The 19,001-nt window shown below is 31.4% G+C and overlaps 1 protein-coding gene across 3 annotated transcripts in view; it reads right to left on the bottom strand.

Annotated features, from left to right (window-relative positions):
- The window catches only part of LOC144844306 (zinc finger protein GLIS3-like), a 48,314-nt gene that overhangs the window by 5,571 nt on the left and 23,742 nt on the right, over positions 1-19,001 (bottom strand). For 2 of the 3 annotated variants that reach the window (XM_078701149.1, XM_078701150.1), the window contains 6 exons: positions 10,712-10,873; positions 9,370-9,480; positions 8,107-8,275; positions 4,291-4,492; positions 3,428-3,552; positions 2,928-2,960 (listed from right to left, as the gene is read on the bottom strand). In XM_078701149.1, coding sequence (XP_078557275.1) covers positions 2,928-2,960; positions 3,428-3,552; positions 4,291-4,492; positions 8,107-8,275; positions 9,370-9,480; positions 10,712-10,873 — 802 coding nt within the window. The remainder of the gene's footprint in view (positions 1-2,927; positions 2,961-3,427; positions 3,553-4,290; positions 4,493-8,106; positions 8,276-9,369; positions 9,481-10,711; positions 10,874-19,001) is intronic. The other variant, XM_078701151.1, reaches the window with a different exon arrangement.

Here is a 19,001-nt window from a genome sequence, read left to right as displayed (position 1 = left end):
CATGAAACAGACCTTTTATCTGGGTTGGAATAATGTGTTTATGCAGAACATGCTGGGCTAGCCCCTAGGCTACTTGGATGAACCGTTCAACTAGTATCTCTCACCTGCATGCACGCACCCTTTACCTTGACCAATTGCCCTGTGAGAATCTTGATTCACAAGTTCATATTAATTTCGCCTTAAATAATGAGCCTAAGTAATGAGCACCAGCTTAACATGTTTAATTTAGCATGGACACATTATCATTAGTTTAATTATTATCTTGGATATTAATAACCATAGTATATGAAAATCATAACCCCAACAAAACATGATGCAATAACAGTATACACCATGGTGATCTCTGCTTTAGGCTTGACTGTTAATGGTCAATACATCTGAATACAAATCCCCACCCCTTTAATTTTGGTAATGACATTGTACTTCTCACGGCGGACATGCCTTCAAAAGTGCAGTGAAAATGATTACATTCTAACTGATGAGGAAAGTTAGGTGAATTAAAATATCAATTTGTATGTAAAAACACTTTATGCACAGCTAAACAAGTCAGGTGCACATAATACGGTTAAAAAGTATAATTGTCAATATTCATTACAAAATGTAAAGCTACGGTTGACTGCACTACTTTGACAATGATTAAAGAAGCTATGATGATCAATATTAAAACGGATGGTATCAGCGTTTACAAAAGATTGAGAGGAAGCAGAATATAACGACACAACCTAGATACACCATGCACCTGATATCAATGCACCTGTTAAAACAAACATGCCAGTGAAGTACCTGACAATTCCCAGGGTAAGCAGCTTTAGTACTTAAAATGCTGGATGTACCATTCCATCACTAGGGAGGGATTGGTACATCCCATTATGATCACTAGGGAGAGGTTGGTGCAGCCCATTATGATCACTAGGGAGGGGTTGGTGCAGCCCATTATGATCACTAGGGAGGGGTTGGTACATCCCATTATGATCACTAGGGAGGGGTTGGTGCAGCCTATTATGATCACTAGGGAGGGGTTGGTGCAGCCCATTATGATCACTAGGGAGGGGTTGGTGCAGCTCATTATGATCACTAGGGAGGGGTTGGTGCAGCCCATTATGATCACTAGGGAGGGGTTGGTACATCCCATTATGATCACTAGGGAGGGGTTGGTGCAGCCCATTGTGATCACTAGGGAGGGGTTGGTACAGCCCATTATGATCACTAGGGAGGGGTTGATGCAGCCCATTATGATCACTAGGGAGGGGTTGGTGCAGCCATTATGATCACTAGGGAGGGGTTGGTTCAGCCCATTATGATCACTAGGGAGGGGATGGTGCAGCCTATTCCATCACTAGGGAGGGGTTTGGTGCAGCCCATTATGATCTCAGTTTTTGATTAGAAGATAGAGAACAGAACATTTTCCTGCACTGTGTTGTTCTAATGGCATTGGCGGATCCAAGATTTTGAAATAGGGGGGGTGGGGGGGGGGGGGGAGACAGAGCCAAAAAATTATTTTGATGTCCTATCTTTTGCTGGGGCCCACCTTGAAACCTGATGTTTGCTGTTGGTGTTCTTAAGGAAAATTTCCCAGTTTGCTGGTGTTCAACTTCCCCACTGTGCTGTTGGTGTTCTTAGATAACATACCTCACTCAACTTCCTTGTGCTATTTGTATTCTTAGAATATATATTGAATTAATGCTTTAATTTGTGTTATAGTAATAAGGGTTTACCTATGGTTTTAAATTATACATCTGTAAATTGAATTAATGACAATTCTTGACTTCTATGCACATGGATTTTCAAAATACACTTTTTAAGAACTCTATGCACTGTTAAGAAAACACATTCAGCACTCCCATCATATTGTTGTACATGTTGACAAAATTAACTGCTAAGAATTAATAATCTTAAGATGACCGCAAAAAGTTCAGAGAGATTGAACAATGAAAGGTGACAGAACAATAGGGTTACTGTGACTGTACCAAGTAATCCAATACTATCTATCTATAGCACTTTCAAAGGAAAGGAAGTATCTTGAAACTTATGAACACTGTTGCGTTACTGAGTCATGTTGCCTGCTACAGCCTCAAGGCAACATGCCATCATTTCAACGAAAGAGAACAGGACGCTAGTCTCTGATCGACTTTCAAGTGTGGATGACGATTTCGACTCAACCGTCACAAAAATAGAAAACCGGAAACCGGCAGTGAAAATAACAGTATGCACAAATAATTATGATACATTAACAACCTTATTCAACAACAATACACAGTACTTGAGTTATAAGATGGGAAATGATCTGTCAACCTAGATTAATCTTATATTTATTTATAAGAATATATTTTTTGAAATGGTAACTAGAACATACACACAAACATACAAAAGCAAACCAACAACATTACCAAATTCAATAGTGGAACTTACTGGACTAAGATATTTATTTTATCAATTAGTAGTATTGAAAAAAAAAAAGTAGTAAAAAAAAAAGAAATAGAAAAAGCTGCATACAAAGAATATATTAGATGATTTGAACAAACATACAGAGAAAAGAAAAGAAATGAGAATGACCCCAGAATGACATGCATTATTGTTTGAAGATATACTGTAGCTTTAGGAAAATGAAGCACACATGCAAGATCGAAAGAAAGCTCTGAGTTTTCTTAATCTTGGATGCGACACAAGGACGTGCACGCAACGCAAGTATTTTAACCAATCACAAGCGATGAATCATCCAAACTGTTGCATGTGATTGGCCAAATTACTTGCATTCGTGTACTGTACTGTATGTCTTTATGCTGTGCCATAGTGAGAACTAAGCTTTAATGTGGGTACTAAAGCTGTATATACTTTCTACAGTAAACTGTATAGAGAGGACTGGGTGCGGTGGACCTACCCACTTACACTCAGTACAACATTCATGATAACAATGATAACATTAATACCTGTATTTAGACTACCATCATGCATGTTTCCATCTGTTTATTATAAATAGAACAATATACAACATATCATGCATAAATTAAAAAAAGAATAAAGAAACCACATGGTATGCAAATGAAATGTGACTAACATGCAATTTGTAGAGAAAGATATGCAATCTAGTGATACGTCATTATTTTAAAGAAATACAATTTAAATTGTTCTAGAATATATGTCTTTATTAAAATGCAAATCATGTGCAAATTACATGCAAATCATTAAAAAGAAGTTTGTAGAGTTGAATTGCAGTATATATTTTGACACTTCAGTAAGCTATTCAGTTGTTAATGTTAAAGTGATATGTAAAGTCTAATGTTAGTACTACTAGGTCATAATTTGGTAAATGACGCAATAATTATTCTTTTTATAAAAACTATCTTTTAAAAAATTAAATTTCTCGTAGTTGAATTGTTGCTTTCAAAAAATGTACCAAAACGTACAAGGTATTAAAATAAACACTAACCTTGATTTGAAGGTGGCCTAGGTTTGAGTTGAACTGTCATGAAGGAGTGAGGAGGAATTGAGCACGACAGATGAACTTGGTGAGGGGGAAAGCTTCTTCTTGTTACTGAAGGTAGGCACTTGATTCTAAGAAAAAAGAAACAAAATACATTACTAACAATACTACAGAAGTCAAACCACTGTGTAAAAGAAAGAAGATCCAATGGTATACAGTCTACTTTCACAAGTTTTCTTGAGGATATACAGTACTGTACAATATACAGTATTGTACAATTAAATCCACTTTGTTAATTCGGAGAGACTGCACATTATATGTATAGGCTTATTTAAATTTCTATATAATATAAATAAATAATTGCGAAACTTTAATATGAAAAATAATCATAATAATTTAGTATATTTTTATAATCTCCTTTTTTCGTTTTTTTAATATGCTCCCGTTCATATGTAATTAAGTTTGTTTGCTTGCTTTTTTTATTGTGTTCTTCTTTGTTTTATATTTGTAAATCACAGGTTTGCCCGTTGGGATTGTTTTTTATACCGAATAAATAAATAAAAATAAAATAAAATAAATAGAGTGTAAGCTACAGGAGTCTGGAATGTATGTCAAGAGTGGTACAGTACTACCTTAAAGTTACAAGAGAGTATTTATCATGAGCCACCTCCACACACTACATTTAAAAATAATCCAAGAATATAAACTGAAAGCATACTAAACAAGAATATATGTAGTCTCTTCGTTGTAGGCCTACAGTAGTCCATCTTCTTTACTGACCTGAAGTGACCAAGCCAGGCCAAAAGTTCTTGAAATCTCTTTACATCCATTGGCAATTACTATAAACATTTATTATAGTTTTAACATACCTCTGGCTGGCATCATCAGATGCTGCAAGTGGATGTGAAGCACCATGTGATCCCCCTTGTAAGCTGTGTACAGGTGATTGGTGATTACCATAGTTTGAGGCACATGTTGTTGTACCACTTCGCCCAGGTGAGTGAAGATTGCCGTAGTTTGAGGCACCGGTCGCTGTACCGCTACGACTGGATTGAACACTGGAATATAATCCTATAAAACAAACACATATATTTTTTAGATAAATCATGTATGATTCCACCAAACTTTCGAGTTAAAATAACTATTGTGAGGCATTTGATAAACAGGCAAACTGCCTTAAAATGTCTGGACAAAAGAAACTATTCTCATCATCAGAACAGAAAACAACGCCTAGAGTACTTAATGCGATATGTATACTTATATCTTTATGGTGAAAATGATAATTAGTACACAATGAGAATAAATTCCCATATCTCATAGCTGTACATTTTTGCCGTTGTGACAATAAAGTTTTATCGTATCTAACGTATCGTAAACAACCTCTAAATTAAATGACATTGAAACAGTTTGAGGTGTGTTTTTAGTACAATTTAAATTAATATATACATATATTTTATTTACTTGGTTTAAATACTGTATACTTAAAATTATATTCAATACAAATTTCATTTTTATATCCTAACGAACGAATGGTGTTTCCAAAAGCTTGCATTTCTTTTGTGACTTTTTTTATTTTACAGTTTTGATTTAGCTTTCTGCTTATTGACATCCAGCCACTAGCGCTCACAGCATTGTCAGTTTTTCAGTAATTTGCCTTTAGATTTATATACTGTACATTTGTTTATAAAATACAGTAATTGAATAGAACTGAATTATATAACAATTTCCTCATAAGAGAACATGTTGAAATATTAAAGTTTGACTAAACAGAGTTTAACACAAAGTCATGTACATCATAAATAATGTATCTTGCCGGTTAGGATAATGTTACACCTGTATTAAAGTGATCATGCATAAAACAGGTAAATTAGTTATTCTCATACTACCTGTGCGTTATTTATACCTGCTGACCTAGTGCAAATATGATAGGCAACAAGAAAAGGTCAAGTTTTCAAAAGTAATGCAAAATATAATTAGATTAATTTGGCTGCTGAGTTACTTAGGAGAACCAATATTTGGGAGACGTTTTGGCACCATGAGAAATTTTCATGAGGAAAAGTTCTGGAGGGAAAATAAAACATAAATTTTGAAGATTAATTACGACTTTAACATTTCTATTTCTAAGAAGGAAACAGTTCAAATATATCAATTTCATTTATTTTTTAAAATTTGATTCTGAAAAACATTTACAAACGGTACATAAAAAAATGATGTTATGGTTACGACTGTTATTATAAATAGAAATAAAATTAACCGCAAAGTAGAAATAAATATGTTGATTTTGAAAAATTACTTCAACTTCCATAAATAATGATTTTGTAATATAACATTATAAATTTATGTACACTTTTTATTATATGAACAAACAGAATAAAATAAAAACAACAGAGCTTGGGAAAGTAGTAGTAGTGGTACGTGTACACATGTAGCCTGATGAGGACATAGTGCTTTAATTTCGAGAACAGAATGAGCGAGCGAGTAATTTTCACTTGAAATAGTGCAAAGTGTTGATTAGCTACCAAAATCAAAATAGCGTGAAGATTAAGAATCAATTTTGCACCAGAATATCGGTCTTTGACCTGGGATATCTTGCGAAGAAAAGCAATGAGATCACATTACGAATAGGATTCAAGGGTTCTGAAGATCGACCTTTGTGAGATGTGCTCTGGTATCCAGCTGACAGCAAGCGGGAAGAGTTGCTTAGAGTGGTTCTAGCATCTCCGGGATGTCTATGTATCCTTGCAATTTCCCGGCACCCTCAGGCAATCGCGAACATACACAACATTTACTTGTAAATTTGTGAAAAGACCTACTTTTCAGACTGTTTTTGGTGTATGTTAATTCTACACCCTCTATAAATCATAAGCAAACAGTATAAAGCATTATACAACATGAATTTACGAGGTTCAAAAGTTCTCAATTTGATTGCTTGCTTTACAAAATTTACACAAATACATAATTTGGAGAAAAACAATAATAACGTTTCACTTGTGAATTATAGCTCCAAAGTTGCATTATTTCATTAGACAAGTATTAAATATATTTGGGTTAAGTCCCTTGTTTGATACTCTATAAATAATGTGATGGCAAAGCAAAAACATAGTAATTAAAACTTGTTGAAACTCATCAAGTAATTTATAATTAATACCGCTGATGAAAACATTTCCGTTTTGATTATTATTATTATTAAATAGAGCTCATTAGCAGAGAGAATCCATGTTTAATTAAATCCCATTCACAATTAAGGTTGGTTCACATATATAGTGTTCCACATGGTTTCTCTTGAAACCATATATTATTCAATCTATTATCTAATTTCTATATAATTTACATACTATTCAGTAAATAAATATGGTAAATGTAGGTATTTACTATTAAAAAATTTAAAATAACTCTGCAGTCCTAAATTGTATATAGTTGGGAAATTCCCCATATTCATTGTTCTTTTGTTTAGTGTTCAGAAATTATTCACTCTTCCTTGATCTTACAGTTAATTAAACTTTTTATAACACATAGTCATATGTGCAGGTGTTTTGAATACAGGTGTTTGTTATTAGAGATGAGAAGAGAGTGGCTTTACAAGTTCTATATCCACAGATAAGCCTAATACACCTGTTGGGCCAAGGAAGGACCTGGTGGGTATATAATAAATGATTTGAGAATTGTGGGATTTCTTTCAAATACTAATCCTACAGAAGTACATAAATGATGTATTATCATATTTCTAAAGAAGTTTATGTCCTTGAATTTAGAAGATTTTCACAAAAACGAACCAATCTCACAGAATGGCGCGAATGTTTAACTAGTCTGCATGACATCAACCGCAAATGACCAATAAATGAGAAACTGGTTTTATTTTGTGTAGAAATTAAGCTGCACCACAGTCTTCAATTATAAACAAGTACCACAACTAATTTTGAATAATACCAGTCTTTGGGGTATTTCTTTAGAAACAGGATGCAAGAGAGAACATGTTGAACACATTTGAAAAGGAAGTAATTCCGTTTATTGGAAAGTGTATAATAGATGTTTAATAACAATGCTATAGATTTATATCACTATAGCAACAGTAAACAATCATATTGTGTATTCACTATTATTATTGTCATCATTATGATACATACAACTGCTTTGTTGTAGTAACAAAATGAAAATCTATATATATATATATATATGAAGGAATTTACTTTTATTTTTATCCATTTATTTAATAAAATAGGGATTTTTTAAAACTGCTTTGAAAGACTAATATAATGGGCATTGGATGTTTATTATTATTGTTATTTAATCATTTGATGTTTTATGATAGTTTAATGTTTATTGATGTTCATTTTGTTAGCTTAATCATATTTTATTTATTATCATGGCAAATAGTTTACAAAACATAACATTTTAAGTTTTTTTTTAAAATTTTTATGCAAAGATTACAAAAGATGAAAAGTCTGTTAATGTGTACATACTCTTTCCAAGTATTATCCCTGATGAAAGAATAGAATTTTCCGAAAACTTTTTTTCTGCCTGTTTAACTCTATTGTTTTGATTTAGCTTTTTGCTGTATTTTTTTTTTATCTCCATTGAAATCCAGTCACTGCTACCTAGAGCATTCTTTTTTTTGTGTGGATAGTATGGACACGCAGGTAGCTCACTTTGATTCTACTTTATTCAGATAACCCAAAAATGCTTACCTGGAAACATATCGGAACCGGTACCAGTCATCGAGGAATTAAGTGATCTTCCGAGGGCGCTGTCACTCATCTCCATCGGACTGTCTGCATGTCCAAATGTTTGTAATCCAGAAATTGTTAAACAGTCATTAAGAATATCTGGCCTACCGAAATCTTCTCTTGTTCGAAGCTGTAAAATAAAATAAATAATCAAATATATGAGACAGAAAAAATCTTTAAAACTTTCTTTCTTTTAGAAAATTTCTGCTACAAAGACAGAAGAAAGTAGTGTACAATAGTAGGCTTTCATAATTCATAACTGTATGAATTACAATTGTTGATAAACTGTATAGATCTGTATTTCTATCAAATTATGTATCTTAACTTGATTTTTTTTAAACTTAAACTGTAGTTGAAGAATAAATTGATTATTAAAAACAAATATTTAGTGATCTTTTGAAATTTTAGTTTTTATTGAAAATTATTAAGTTTTAAAATGACTACTTCAATAAAATGATTGAACAGCACTGATCTGAACATATTTCAAAGTAAAGCTCTGTCTACACTATCAAACTGGTTTGACAAAAAATGTTCAATAAGCTTATTCCAAACCATTGGTGACCTGAGAATCACTCTCAGGTTGAACGCATTTTTTGGTTGGCTAGCAACCATGCAGCGCCACCTACCATCGTGACGTCAGCACCGTGATACTCTATATAATATTTTATTATTTCTTTAATTACAGAACATTGAAACCACATACGTGTTTTTAGTTTAGTTTTAATGTTTGAGTACATTAACATATCACAACATCAAGTCATATATTATAATGTCATAATGTGATACAACATAAAGCTGTCACAGGTCATGTGATGCCATGGGAGATGACATGTGACATTAGATATGTGATATCATGACTTTTTTTTTTGTGGTTTTATTTATCAGAAAAATTCAAATACAAATTGGGGCAGATTATTGTTCTTTTATCACTATATGTAAATGACTGTAAATGATTGAACAGCACTGATCTGAACATATTTAAGTAAGTAAAGCTCTGTCTACATTATCAAACTGGTTTGTGATGTGATGTGCCCAAATATGGCAGTGTGATGTGCCCAAATATGATAGTGTGATATGCTTAAATATATTAGTGATATGACATCATCATGTCCATATATGGGCACATCACATTTGTTTGTCACATAAAGTTTGATAGTGTATATAGAGCTTTAGGATTAATACTATATATAATATATTTATATTAAACTACACTGTTGGTCAAACCTTTTTCCTTGCTTGCTGATCTTTGGCTGTATGTGCCTTTACATGCTTGCGTAGTGAGCTAGGATCTGTGTAGCGTTTAGTACAACCTGCAATCTGACATGCATACGGTTTCTACAAATAAACAATAAGAATGATTATAACTAAAAATTATGAATTAGTTGCAGAATAGATTCCAAACACAGGCACACAAGAGTAAATGAATACCAAAAAAATAGAGAGATGGAGAGATAAGATTGCAGCATTTACTGGTATATTCTGGATTTAGAGCTGTGCTGGACAGAAAAGGATGGGTTCAGCTTGGGGAAGCCAACGGCCTGCAGTGTGAGATAATGGCTAAAAAGTGTCAAACACTATCGGAATTGTAGCTACAATAAATATAACATTTTTATATTCAACCAGGTTCTATTATTATGCTGAAACTGATAACACAAACTCTTGAGTTTACACACACTGCAGGGTGCACACCATACAAAAACCATTCCCTGGTATGTGTAAATAGTTATTATGTGAATTTTTGGTCTATCTATCTGGGAAAATGTATGATTAAAAGAAAGGAGTAGGATAACATCATAATGAAAGCATCGATAAATAAAAAAATAAAAAAAATTGTGGAGGAATCTAAATATTAATATTTGCAAGAGCAGGTGATATTTTAGTTTTCATTACAAATGATATATTTGAACAAAAAAATGATGCATTATATAATCTTTAAAACCATATTTCAATCACAAAACCTGTCAGACTGATAGCATTGAACCAGAATAAGGTAAGTTACAATGCGGAAATGATTTACATCACTGGTCAACTAGGTGATGAAGTAAAACAAGAACCTTAGTTCACCTGATATTCTTGAAAGTAACACAACATTAAGCTCTATCTACACTATCAAACTTATGTGATAACAAAATTTGATGCGCCCATATATGGACATGATGATGTCATATCACCACCATATTTAAGCATATCACTACCATATTTGGGCACATCACACTTTTTTTGTCAAACTAGTTTGATAGTGGTGTAGACAGATTTTTACGTGATCTGGGATATATATTTAAGTTCTGCATGGGAGAAACAATCTTCTTTAAAGTACTAATGATTTATTACATTTTTACTTTTTAATTTAGTTTTCTTTTCTTCTCATTATGTTCTGTTTTAGTTTTGTTTGGACCTTGGCGAATGGTCAACGAATAAAGAAATAGAGGGTTGTAGAGGGAAATTTGTTAATAATAATTTATAAATCCAAAATCATAGCAGGTTACCAATAGCCTTTTTATCATATCAATTTTGTTGGTGCTCAGCTTATCCAATGAGTAATTGAAGACCATTTAACTGTACTTACTGTATCAAGATGCGTTCGTTGGTGCTTAGCCCTGTCGGATGAGTTACTGAAGGCTTTCGTACAGCCAGGATGTTGACATAGGTACGGTTTCTCACCTGTATGTGATCGCAGGTGTATTTTTAGATTCTCAAGTCTTGAAAATGCTTTGTTACAACCTTCAAACTACAAAATCATACAAAAAATAAAAACAATTTAAGACACAATATATTTTTGTCAAGTAATAATTATTTAGAAACTACAGTATATTAATGGTGTAATTTTCTTTTGCATATTTACAAAATGGACTACAACAATACATGCAGTCAAACTTCCAGTTCACTGCTGGTATGCCAGAACTTCGTTGACATGTTGGGATGAAAGGGTTAATATGATGATAAATGTGCTCTCTATTTTGAGCGATTGGGATGGTCCTTAATATCTTCATATGCCAAGAGTTGTGTGATATATCTGTCTCATGAAAATGACAAATGATGTGGCGATAGTATATTTCAACAACTTCTGGTTGATTTTGTCCCGAAAAAAAAAAACATACAATTCCATGACTAAACAAATTTACTTGAAAATATTTTGCTATTTTATTAATATGTATGACTTTATAAATTAATTATAATTGTACGTGCATTGCTGTATTCAATAAATAGGGGAGAGAGAGAGGGAGAGAGGGAGGGAATTGAAAGGGTGGGAGAATAAGTAGTAATAGTCGCTTTGATTTGATTAGTTTAGAGAACTTTTATTTATTTTAAATATATTTGTTTACATTAACATCCATCTTTTGATTACGGACTTATATTTTGTTTACAAATCCAAATAACTAAATGCGTCATGGAATAGTGTACACAATAGGAAATCACAACGAGTGTAAAAGTTTCTGCGAAATTTATATGCAAGTGGTGTACACCGTTCAATACAATACTATTTATGAATAGCTAACACTTGAACATTATTTCATGTCTACTATAAACTATAGATTTTCATTTTCGTTTGCACCAACAGCGACAGCTGGGAGTATAAAAAGTTCAAACGTAAATCCACAATGTTATCTTATGTTTATTATTTTATTATCAGGGTTTGGCAGTGTTCCAATCTTTAAACAGGATTTGCAATTGGGCTTACATTGTTCAAATGATTAATGTTTTAAAAAAAATAATGAATCAAGCCGCACAATACTTTGTTCAGTGACTTATATTGTACTGTACTGTTCTTGTGGTGAATGGTAAATTCTAGTTTACTTTAACCATGCTTTAACATATTAGCAAAAACTGTAAATCACAAGTAGTTTATTTTAACCCATATTTAAACCATCCAAAAATATAAAATCCTCTTCATCACTAACATGGTATGACATCAGACTCAATTCAATTTTAATTGACACTAGTGTGGCTCATCATATCACATGTACTAGTGTAACTGTTGATAAGTTTTACTTATTGTAGGGTTTATACTAGACTTGCCCCAAGTCTGTATTTATTGTCTTTTTTATGTTTAGTCCACCAGTCGAAATTTAGATTTTTGTCTGAAAACAAGCTCAAGTAGTATACATATGAAACGCCATATGTGCCAAAACATTTATCTTTTTACTAATATTAAGTCAAAACTGTCTGGAACCCAGACTAGGTTTTTCCTTCTTGCTAATTATTACTATACAATTATGTTGCCTTGAACATTACAGCATTAAAAAATGTCTTAATGAAATGTTACCGTATTAAATAAGGTAATAAGTAATATTTTAATAAAAATGAATTTTGTTGCATAGACAATACTAGATAGAGCTCAGTAATACTATCAATTATTTCTCTAAATCCACAAAAAATGTAAAATTCAATATATTTATTGGTCTAATACAGTATGTAAATGTTACTTTCTTTTGCCAATTAAATTAAATATATAAAAAAAAATTATTTAAAAAGATTTGAAAATCAGATAAAATGAAATTGTTGTTCAGACAGACAGACTGTGAAGTCCTTTAATAATTACAGTAATTAAATAAATAGTATACTTTACCCTTTTAAAAAAACCACAGTTACAAAAACATAATTTAGCTAGCAGGTTTGTGAGCATTTCGTTTGATTCTTTTGTAATCTTTTATTACATCCGATAATACAGTATATACTTAAATTCTTATCATATACTTTACCTGAGATTAAACCTTTCTTTAAATTATTTGAACTACTAAAGATATGTACAAATTTTTATGATGTTTTTATCTAGGTTACATGAGAAATAAAATAATTTCAACAAAAGATGTTTTGGATTGAAAAGTTAAAAACACTTTTATTGAGCAAGCCTAATAATCTGATAGCGCAAACAACAATTATAAGATTTTAAATAATCTCATTGTGATTTTTCAATAAACTTTATTGAACAATAAAGTAAATAGAAAAATAGGATTATGGTATATTGTAAATAAAATGTATAGGTAGAAAAGATAATCCTAGTTTAAGTACGGTACTCATTTTGTATAAGCGTGGCTAAATGGACTCGTAAAACTTTAGTTCTTTATAATAAGCGTGGAATTAATCTGGTATTGTTGTTTCTTGCAATATCATTATTAAATTTACTACTATTATATCTGGGTTGTTGTTGTAACAAGTGTGTCTAGGTTGCAGAATTGAGTAAAGGGCAAAGGGGATTTAGTGGTAATAAACATGTTAAAAGTGCAAGGTGCCATCAATGCAATATCAACCTGTTTTTTTTTTAAATTACTGTTTGAAATTAAAATAAATAATGTAGACCTAGCTACTGTAGATATTCCTTTATAATGTCTATAATACCTTTCCTATCAACTTTTTGACCAAGTTATTATCTCAATATTTATTTATATTCACTCAGAACCTAAACGATATGTAATAAAAATCAAATTACTCATATTTAATTGAAAATATGTAATAACAAGTATACTGTTATATAATATATATTTTTTAAATGGTTTTGCTTTGCTGGCAATTTGTATAAACTAGAGGGTCACTACAAGGAAACCAAATGGTTGCTTAGCAACCAATGGCTGCATAGATACAAGGTTATTGCCTAGTTACAAGCAGTACAATTTTGAATGTTTATGTTTTAATAGCACAAGATCATATTCAATGTATATAAATTGTACCCAATTACAAAATCAATCACCTAAGATATATTTATTGTGTTGAGAAAAAATGTATATAAAAAATAAATAAATATTGCTTCCTCTATTAGATTTTTCAATTATCATTGCATCCTATTTCTTTAGTATTCAGGTCATACAGGAAGAAATACAACTAATTTGTAGTTAACTTTGTACTTTAGTTAGTAAATATAATATTCTAAAATCATATGAAAAAACTAAAGCAACTATGAGATAAATCATAAAGTAAATTACAAATACTCCGGTTCAAAGTCTGAAAAAAAAAAATGGTTTTCAATTTCCAAATTTGTCAAATAATAATAATAACAATTCAATTTGAACATACATAAATGTCTATGGCCAATTGAAGATCAAGTTAACAGGATTATAATTAAAACCATTCTTCAGTTGGGAGGCAAGCCTCACGGGCATGAAATTCAACTCCAGGGAAGTAATAAGTTTGACAGGCTAGCTTTGTGGAGTATGTGACCTTCTGTAGGCTGTGGTTGGAGCCTACTGAAATCATCACTGTTTATGTTTTGAGGCTGATGCTATAGGATATATAAGGTGTCAATCAGAGAGGTTATTGACCCCAACGTGACATCGTATTAAGACAAAACATGAATCATTTCATGTAGAAAATAAGGTCCTATAAAAAGTGAATGGTTGGATTGTCATCTTGTAAACATACTGAAACAAATCTTGATAGAAGCGAGTACAAAATGGTACCACAAAAGGTACAATTTATTATTTCTGTTTATATGATACATCTTTAGAATTTAGTAGTCAGACATATCAAGAGGCAACAAAATTAATAATAGATGATTATGTTTTTAATGATTTACTTTTTATTTATTTTTTACAGGCAATGACACAAAGATCAACAAACGGGGATCTACGATTTCTTATTTCAGACTCCGGTGGTATAAAAATATGTAGAAATTTTGTTCTCATGAATGTTGTGATAGCCATGGGGAAAATAGTCCGGTCTGGTAACATTATGGGTTAAACAGTAACCTTTCTATTACAGTATTAACACCAAAATAGCATGATGCATTAAAGGAAATTGTTTTACTTAAATCAAGTTACTCTAGATTTTGTCTGAAGGCTCATGAATGTTTGTCTGTACTACATAATATGTCATGAATTTAGGGTGATGGCTCTGGGGTGGATCCAAAGTGGATGGGGGAAAGTAGGGATATTAGGTAAGAATATATTATTTATTAACAAACCTTACAATGGTCAAGGTCAAGAAAGCCTGGGGCATCAGGCTATTGTGAACTAAAAGAACTACTGTATAACTGTACAAGAAAAAACTGTTAGGATAAAGAAGTTGAATTGAAGAAGAATAGACATAAATGAAGATAAGGATGATGGAAGGAAGAAAGTAAAAATAAGAAAAAGATGCAAGAAAAAGAAGAGATAAATAGAAGAAAAAAATTATGGAAAGAAATAAAGTAAAAAGAAACAAAAGGATGAGGAAAGGAAGTAACAATAATAAAGGCCTGATTGAAGGAAAAAGTAAAAAAAAAGAGAATAATATAAAAAAAGGGAAAAGAAAAAGAAGAAAAGAATATGAGAAAAAGGGAAAAGAAATGGAAGAAAAGAATGATGGGTGGAAAAGAAGGAAAAAATAAAAAGAAAAGAGTATGAGAAAAAGAAGGGAAAGAAAAAAAGGAAAGAATGATGGGCGGTAAAGAAGGAATCATGTAGAAAGATAAACCAAGGAAAGTAGAACAAAGTAAAAGAAGTAATGAAATACAGCAAAGGATTGAATAAGCTACAGACTAGATTATGGAAGACGGATTATGAAATGAATGACCATGATATTTAACAAGACCTGTTGGAGCCTGGTTTGACAAATAAACATCAGTTAGGAAATAAAAACAACTTTACAGTAGAGACAGGTACACAGTTACCTTTTACTTATACACATCTGTAAATTTGCTTTGGCTATACAAGGAGAGAGAAAAGATGTACACATGGAAAAATAATAACCATATATTCAATATCATTTAATAAGTGATAACTGATGTCCAGAAGGAAATCTAACCTCTTTAAGTTTAATATTCATAAACAACTCTTTAAACAGGAGTTTGTGGGCAGAATAAGAACAAGAAAAATGCTACTGATGATGCTAAGTAGTGTGTGTGTGAAAAAGAAAGCTGTGGGTGTTATACACTGATCATGCATCTTTAATAAAATACAAAAATAGATTATAGTATGGTACTTTTAGTTCAACAAACTCATTTCAGAGAAACAATTTGATACTGTAACAAGATATAAAAATGATATTCAAGATGATTGATGAAATAAAACAACATTACCCTACTGCAAATTTTTTTTTTTTTTTTTTAAATGTTGTTGCTTTAAGATTTTACATAACTTGAACAAATTTTAACGTTTCTTTGATTGATTTAAATTGGCTATATTTAACTGATCAATCAATCATTTGATGATGAATGATATGTTAGTGATTATGGCTCAAGGTTGATTGATTGATTGATTGATTGATTGACAAGTTACTACACATTGTAATTAATAGGACTTTCATCATAACTGTATATTGATATTATTGTCAATTATTCTATATTCCAACAAACAACTGCAATTGTTGAAATACAAACAATGGAAAAAACTGCAAATTATGGAAAATATATTCAATTTAAAATAACAAAACAAATATTTCCAGTTAAAAATTTCTACTTTTCAAGTTTTATCTTTGAGGAGAAAGGCTATTATCGGTTTATCCAGGTAAGCTAGGCACGAAATAGACTAGATTATTACTTTACAAAGGTGTACTAAGCATATTTCCTTATTTTTTCTTAAAACCTGTTTTTTGTAACCTGTTTTACATTCAACATGGCACCATTTATAAACCTAATTTACAGCAAACACTTGATTCCTAATGTTACTTTACGGTTGGTAAACAAAAGATATTATGTGTCTGTTTTTTGTACATGCCTGTCAAACTCAGACATGACAACCATTCAACAAAGTATGGCGTGATGATTCTCATTTTAATCTTTAACTTTTACGTTTAAATTGCCAGCTCTTTCAATTTTGTTTACATGGTAAAATAAGTTGTTGACAACATACCAGTTTGGCAAACTAATTTTATCAAGAATGTTGTATTTTTACTTGCTTAAGCTCAGTTTGCGGTCATCTAAACCAGGGAGGTATTTTATGGCTATGTCAGTGCTACATATTTAAAATGTTTTTTCATCATAAAAAACTACAAAAATACCAGTATTTTGTTGTTATCAGAGAACATGAAAATATGCAGAGACAAATCTTGGAATTTGTAAGCATAGTCTAATAAAAATATGAAATCTAAATTAGCTCATATGTAATTATAACTTATAATTCACATTCACAATGAAGATTGTGTTTATGTTCATAAAGGTCTCAAAATCGAGTTCAAATTGACACATACAATGCTTCAGTTTTTTATATATCTGGTAGTTTTTACTTCAATGCACCAACCAAGTTCGACAGGTGGTCGGAAAACAAGGTTCATCTGTACTAAAATTGACAATTTGATTTATAAAAGGATCAGAAGTAGTAAACAAAGGAAGTACATACAAAAAAACATGTTTATATAATAATTTTTGATAAATAAAAACATGCAGTGGAACATAGTTTGTTATGTAGTAAATGTTATGAGTGAGTGAGTGAGTGAGTTACTTATGTGGAACTTGATGGCATTTTGAGGTATGTTTGTGGTCAATGTCCTGATAACAAATGTTCAGTTTTCCATTTATGACAAAAACAACCATCGTACACTCCTTCAACGATGTTTACAGAATTCTGTGTTTTAAAAACAGAAAAGCACAATGACCGAACACGCATTTTAAAAACATGTGACGTAAATCTAAAACTATAATCCTGGAAACTCATGTTTGTTGTTGTATATTTCTTTTCCTAATGGGCGAGGTTGAGCCATTCATGAAAGATGAAATTGTTTGTTTTTAAAACTCTGTTCAGGTTATTGAATTATACATTATTGAATTATACATTACGTAATTTGTAGCTGCTTTTTTTTGTCCTTTTCCTAAAATCCTTTCGGTTTTACCATTACAAACTTTTGGTCCTCAAAAACATTTTGTTATGCAGTTTTTACTACACTAACTGTTTAATGTTACATGCTACTTTATTGGACCAGAAACCAAGTTTGAAATGTCAAGTTTTTGAGTATTACAATCAAACAGGATCATTACTCTATTTACATTCACAAATTAGTTCTTTATGCTTTCTACGTCCGCTAAAGTTATACCCAAACGAGTCTGGATCAAGTATGTTATTTAGCAATTTCATCATCATTCAAAAGAGCAAAATTGCAACATTTCACAATTTTCTTATTGTTGTGTTGAAGCGGAGGTCACGCCTCATCACGTTGTTGCTTACAGCCGATTGGATATTACACAATTTTTTAACAGTAAGTTTATTCAAACATCTTTTGACCAATAATCATCCAATCAAATGACAGGAATCTATTTAGGTGTTATATAATAGCAACTATTACATTAGAATTCAACAACATAGCTATTTGGAAACAAGTATTTGGACACTGAACTCAATGGGTTCACTGATGTAGGTTAGCTTGAGAGTTAAGTTAACTGTACATGGATTCTTAATGTACACCTGACACTGTTTAGCTTATTCCTTTCTTCGAAAAAGCCTAGCCAGCAGAAATCCATTGCAACAACTATTAAAATCTCTTCTAATTCAGCTGCTACCATCTTTGAGCAGAATAGTAAATATTAATTTTGGAAACACACCATACGTTTTGCAATTTTTTAAGTAGAATTAGTAAATATAGTAAAATCTGTCTTGGTTATGCTAAATATTAAATATTATATTAAGAAATTGTTTCCTTACAATTTAGGGGATATTATATGTAGAGAGACAGAAACAGGTGCCTTTTTGTGTTAAAATCATGCTTTTAAATTCTCTATGGGGTAGTAAATTTTCAATCTACATACCACAATCAGACAGAAATTCTATATGTTAGCAGGGAGATGCTCTAAGCTTACATAATTTTTAAAGTTTAAGTACTGTATTGTAAAAGTCTATGTTATCAATGATGATCCAATCTATGATGATGCTATAGTTCTTGAGTTTTAAAGCATCTCACTGGAATTTCCTCATTGTTAAATTAAGTTAGGAACCCACAACAATAAGTTTCTCCAT

The sequence above is a fragment of the Antedon bifida genome, chromosome 6 (genome assembly GCF_963402885.1).
Source record: "Antedon bifida chromosome 6, ecAntBifi1.1, whole genome shotgun sequence".
In the NCBI taxonomy this organism is placed as follows: Eukaryota; Metazoa; Echinodermata; class Crinoidea; order Comatulida; family Antedonidae; genus Antedon; species Antedon bifida.
The sequence above is the reverse complement of the archived record's forward strand: the minus strand, read 5'-3'. Positions and strand labels throughout refer to the sequence as shown.